Here is a 6,000-nt window from a genome sequence, read left to right on the forward strand (position 1 = left end):
CCCCTGCTGTGGAAGAGATGGATGAGAAAGTTTTCTGCAAAGCACAAAGTCTTCCTCTGATAGGAGATCTCTGCTTCCTGCCTGCAGAACCGCCCGCCACTCTCCCAGCCTGGGCTGAGTCCCTTTGCCCTTCTCTTCCCCTCTCCTCCTCCAGCCCTGCCCAGCAGGAGACCTGAGGTTGCTCTGCTGCCCCCTCAGCCCTCGGCCCCCAGGGATGCCCACCCTGTTCCAGCTAGACACTCAGTGTCGGAGACCGATGTCAGCTAAAGGGAAGTCCAAGCCTCAACTGAAAGTCGGAGGCCACATCCCCCTAGACTCTCACCAGGGCTCAGTGAGTGGCAGGGTCTCGAGCGCAGGCAGCGCCTTTCTTCCCACCCGGGGCTGTGGCAAGATGGCTTCTCTGAAAGGCCTTAACCAGCACCAAGGTCCATATGATCAGAGGGGCTTCCCACACCCTCCCCATCCCACTGGACCACAGCTTAGTGACGCTGGGTGGGTTGGCCCTTCCCCCCAGCAGGCACCACAGGCAGGACCTAACCCCCCCAGAATCACCCAGTGCTCCCCCAACCTGCTGAGTGTGGCTCAAGAGAGTTTTCCTAAATAGCGCGTGAGATCCATTAGGAGAAAATGGGTTCAGAAGGAGGAAACAGAGGACTGCTTCTCAAACACCCTGGCCTAGGAAGCTACATTTCTAACAGGCTCCAAGGGGATTCTCACAGAAAGAGGCCCAAGGATGGTGTCACTGAAAAACAGCACATAAATAATAACACAAACGATGACGCACTACGGGCTGCACATCCACATACAAGAGAATGTCCAAGAAGTCACTTCTGGGACAGCGGCAGCAGGTAAGACTTCCAGCTAAAGTCTGCTCGTACTCTGCGTGAACAATGCGTTGCATGCTTGGACCGACACTCCTATGCACAGCAGCTACAGCAGCAACACTTGGAGGAAGCGCCACACAAAACAGACCTAGACAGTTCACAGTCATGCTTCTGATCTTCCCTGCAGTCAACCAAAGGCACTGCACAGACCTTGGCCTGACACAGAAGTCATTTCCTTGGCTGATCTGGGCTGTCTGGGTGCCAGGTCCCGAGAGCCAGGGCTTCATGTTGATGATGCTTCACCCCAGTGTACCCTAGAACCTGTTCTCAATCTCTGTGCCATGACCCTGTCCACCCCCCGCCCCCGATCTCTCACTGCGGCAGTCACCCTCCACCCCACCTTGCTTGGCAACATTTGCCTGGTCCTCACACCACCATCCCAGACTCTTGTCCTGCACTGGGAGGCCTCACCTGACATGGCGCCTGCATCCCGGGGCTGGGAGGCCCACCCAGGACTTCACCTGGTAGACACGCCCTACGGTGCCATCTGTCCCTACAGTAAATTCTGGGTGAAACCAGCCTCCTCCTCCTTCTATTCCCAGGGCCTGGCACCACCTCCTCCAGCCTTTCTGGGACTGGAAGAATTTGACCTGCCTTCCCAGGGAACAATAAACAGAAGTAGGGCATTGGGCCCACTGTTCTCAAGGCAGCTGGGAAGTGAATGAAAAGTGCTGACAGTTCCTTCAGCAGGGAAGAAGACAGAGTCTGAGGGAGAGTTAAGATGCCTGGAGTCAAGGGCAGAGTGGAAGGGGAGGGGAACGTAGATGGGTGTAGTCCAAATGGAAGCTGAAGTTTCAAAGTCCCATGAAGGCTTACAAGGTCATAGAGACGAGAATAGCTTTTAGATCCCAACCTCAGTTTACTCATCTGCAAGATGGGTGTGATAGTTACTATAAGGATCAAATGACATAATGGATTCAAAGCACTTTGCCAACCGAAAATAAACTATATTTCTCCTGAGGCATAAGTATTTCTAAAAAGGAGGCTACAGGAGTTACGGGCTCAGTAATAACAGGAAGTGGTATCTGTGCAAAGGCTTAAAACTGTTGAGCCCCACCAGGGCTATGTGGTGGAGGCCTCACTCGGGGGACACGGAGGGCATTTGTCTAAGGGGTGCCGCTCTTGTCCCTGCTCAGGCTGCTGGTGAACAGGGGCCAGGAAATCCCACAGCCCGGTCTAATGACAGTCACGCTTGCTGACTGGCCAAAGGGCAAGGCTTGGGAGCAGGCAGAGCGGTGTTTCTGAAAGTGTGGGCCATCATATAAGAGTCACCTGCACGCTAATCTAACACATTCCTGGGCTCAATCCCAGGCCTGCTGAGTGAGACACTTTGGAAAACTGTTATTTTAACAAGTGCCTCCAGTGACTCTTACAAAAGTTTCAAAAGCACAAGCGCAGAAATATTCAAAAAGCTGTGCAGTTAGGAAGACCTGGGTCAAATCCCAGTACCACGACCTTGCTGCTGTGTGACACTGGGCAGGTTTACTTAACCTCTCTGAACCCGTTTACTCTGTTTACAAAAATATGGAGCATAACCACTGCAGTGTTGCTGGGAGGGTGAAAGGTATTCAACTACAGAGGCACACATCCATGGCTTCGTCCAAGCTATGAGTGCCTGTGTCTAAGGCATTCATGAATGCCTACCTCTAAGAGGCAGGAGCCACTCCGACCCTCCTCTTTTAGGGGAACAATCTACCACTAAGAGGGCATAGGGCTTCCTAGGGTCTCCCCATGCATAATGGAAGCCAGATACCGCTAATGTTCTATTCAGAAGCCCATCTCAGTCCCTGTACCGGGGTCAAGCAAGGTGAGGCAGGAAGTAACGATGGGCTGAGCTTTGGAGGAAAGCTAAGACGACCCACCTTTCTCAGGGACAGGGCCTTGAGGTGGTCCAGGCTGCTGGACACAGCTCCAAGATGGATCTACCAAGGGGCTCTCTTGGGGTGGAGAGCATAAAAGATGAAGCGGCCGCACGCCTTTGGACAGGCCGGCCCGAGACTCTAAAACTCAAGGAGGGAAAAAGAGCAGGAGTGGTCCATCACAGGGTCACCCCTGGTACTGCCCGTGACAGGGCTCACAAACGCCCCACAGCCTCTTTCCCCCAGGAAGCCGGTTAAGATGAAGAAAATTAGGCAGGCAGCTACCGGGCGGTGCCTGGCTTGCGGCTCATGGCTCACAGCGGAGGATGGAGACTGCTGCTATTTCCCCTGCCCTGTTACCTGGGCCGTGCCAGGCATATCAGGACTTGGCGGCAGTTTCACTTTGCTGCTGTCCTGAGTCGAGCTGTTACCAGACTGAGCTTTACTGTCCAGTGCCAGCTGTTCAGAGACCACCGTGCCTGGCCGAAGACTGAGGCAGGGACTTCAGGCAAGGGGGCCAGGCTGGCTTTTCCTGCCTTTCACTTCAGATTGGGGCGGCTGTGGATGAAGATGCCCAGCGGCCGTCGGTTTCTAGCCCTGGGATCATTCTGGCCCCGACACGGAGTGACAGGGGATCCCCACGCGTCCCCGCATCCAGGGCGCCCCTTTAACCGCGGCCGGGGCACAGAGAGGCCTTGGCGGCGCTGCGGCTTCGGTCCGCACCGGGTCCCGCGCAGCCGGGCCCTCCACCCTGAGTGGAGCTGCCTTCCAAGCACCCAGCCTCTGCCAATCACCGCGCCCAACACCAAGTTCCCGGGGCGCCCTGCCCTGCGCCACCGCGCGCTCCCTCGCAAGCCCGCCCGACTCACCTGCTGAAGACCAGGCAGCCCAGGTGGTTGATCTTGTGGTCGGAGCGGTGGCGGCTGTAGTCCTCCCACAGGTCCCTGAAGGCCGTGATGGCCAGGATGAAGAGCACCGGCGCCAACGCCAGGCCGGGCTGGAAGGCGTTCACCGCCGGCACGAAGTTGAGCAGCGCGATGAAGACAAAGTACACGTTGGCCGGGCGGTGGAACTGCTCGAACAGGTTCTTGGGCAGGAAGGACAGCAGCGTGTACTTGGTGGTCTTGAGCCGGTTGTCGGCCAGGTGCTGGGCGCACCCGCGCCGCCGTCGCCGCTCGCCCTTGGCCGCGCCAGCCGCAGGGTCCTCGGCGCCCGGGGGCGGCAGCAGGTTGGAGCGCACCGTGCGCGTCCTGCCCTCTCGGCGCCGCCGCCGTCCCGGAGGCCCGGGCTCCTCGGTCCCCGCCGGCTCCCGCTCCATGGCCGCGTGTCGCCGTGCCCGGCTCCTCCGCCACTCACGCCCGCCCGCGCCGGCCTCTTAGGTTATCATCACTCGCGGCCCGGGCGCGGCGGTGCGGGCTCCCCGCCTGCGGGACGCATGGAGACGGCGGTCAGCGCGCCGCCCCGCCGGCCCAGCGCGCCCGGCCCGCGCCCAGCCCCGTCCACTCCCGTCCGGCCCCGCCGCCTGGCCGCAGTCCCCAGGGCGCAGGCTGGGCGGGTGCCGCACAGAGCCCCCTTGTCCGCGCCGCCCGCCCCCGGCCCGGGTCGTTTCCGCCGCGGTGGCCACGGCCCCGCCCTCGCTCCGCGCCCGGACTGGGCCACGCCGGATAACGGGAAACAAAAAAAGCCCGAGCTGGAAACTTCAGAGAGGTTTAGTTTCGTTTCCCAGAAGCATCAGTTCGGTCCCAAAACACTGCAAACGCGCGCTGCCTGCAGTAGGAGAGAGGAAACCGCGAAGCGCGAGAAAAGGCGCCGCCGTCCCCAAGCAGCCCGCGCGCCCTTCCAGGGGCCAGACATGCTCCATCCTGGACGGCGAAACGACCTCGGGAGACCCCGGTTAGGACCCTACTCCAGGGATCAACTGGAATCAAAATCCAAAGGAGCCATGGCATCCAGTGTTCCAATTTTTAAGTCTTTTTTACGGAGGGCCTCTCTTCCTGGGGAGCCCTGGGAAGGGCGACTCCGCGTTGCCTCTTAAGAACTTCTTTCCTACCCCACTGCCCAGCCCCCGCCACTTTCAGATTCCCATCTTGGGTGAACTAGACCGTTTCCTTTCCGCCATCATCATCGCTGCCTTTCCTTCCTCTCCTAAATAAATTCTTTTTCTTTTTTCTGTTCTTTCTTCATGGAAAGGAGAAATATATCGCTATAGCAAAGACAGGCTTTGGTTTGCAGGTATTTCAGTGTCTATTTCCCTCCCTGGGAAATCACGAGAACCGAAACCCTCCTTGTGCGCTGTAGCTCTGAGGTGGCTGTCGTGGCCCAGACGGCGGGGGAGGCGAGGATGTTTGTGGGGAGGAGAGCGGAGGGTCAGGAGGGTGTCCCAGAAGTGTGGGGTGAAGGGCTCTCCTTCACATCATGGGGCATCCGAGAAGGGGTGGGAGAATAAACGCGGCGTGGAAAAAGGAGCTGGGAGTCCCCCACGTCCACAGTGAGACCCCACAGATGTCCCACGGCTGTGACTGTTTGCCTCCCACTCAAGAAGTACAGAGATGAGAAGCAGTTATTTCTTGCCCAGGAGGCCGTGGCTGGGGGATTGGCCCTGGCCCCAGGCTCTTCCTGGGGGTGCCTGCTAACAAGGCACTGCCCTGGATGGACTCAAATCACTTACATCTTCCCCAGGACCCTGGCCTGGGGAGGCCCTCTCCTCCAGCACCCTGGTTTACCCGGATCCAGTTATGACATTCTTACATCTCTACTCAGTTTTGCCACCATCCACAATGTTGCCCAGAACCCAGTGTTAGAAGGTAGAGTGGTGACAGGTATGAAGAAAATAATCCCGTCCATCGCCCAGTCACAGGGCTGGGCTTTTGAGATGTAGAGGCCCAGATCAGGGAAAGGTTTGGCTGAAGTCTGCATTGTCGGGGAAAGGAGTCAGGTCTCACAGTCAACCAGCAGCAACCCAAACGGAGCATCAACTGCAAATGAAGGCCCACAGTGCCCGCAGTCTCGCGGCCTCACATCTCATGGCTCCGTATTTTCCTCTAGCAGCCCACCCGGTGACTCCCGAGGCCTTCGGCCTCCCTACACTTCCACAGTGGCCTCCTGTCTTCACAGGCATTCCCGTGGACCCTTGGCCCAAAGTCTCCAGGGGTGTCCGCGCCTACCAGACTCCTAGCTTAGCCAGTCCACACTGTTGCCAAAGTAATTACCGCCTCATTCCATTTGCTTACCCTGGAGCTTCCAGGAGTACCCCGGTG

The 6,000-nt window shown here is 58.3% G+C and overlaps 1 protein-coding gene across 3 annotated transcripts in view; it reads right to left on the bottom strand.

Moving 5' to 3' along the window:
- ATP10A (ATPase phospholipid transporting 10A (putative)) overlaps window positions 1-4,286 on the bottom strand; it is a 192,879-nt gene extending 188,593 nt beyond the window's left edge. For all 3 annotated transcript variants that reach the window (XM_030814460.1, XM_003277157.4, XM_030814459.1), the window contains exon 1: window positions 3,613-4,286. In XM_030814460.1, the coding sequence (XP_030670320.1) occupies window positions 3,613-4,061 (449 nt within the window). In that variant the 5' untranslated portion in view covers window positions 4,062-4,286. The remainder of the gene's footprint in view (window positions 1-3,612) is intronic.
- Window positions 4,287-6,000: the final 1,714 nt, after the last annotated feature.

Source organism: Nomascus leucogenys, chromosome 6, assembly GCF_006542625.1.
Source record: "Nomascus leucogenys isolate Asia chromosome 6, Asia_NLE_v1, whole genome shotgun sequence".
In the NCBI taxonomy this organism is placed as follows: Eukaryota; Metazoa; Chordata; class Mammalia; order Primates; family Hylobatidae; genus Nomascus; species Nomascus leucogenys.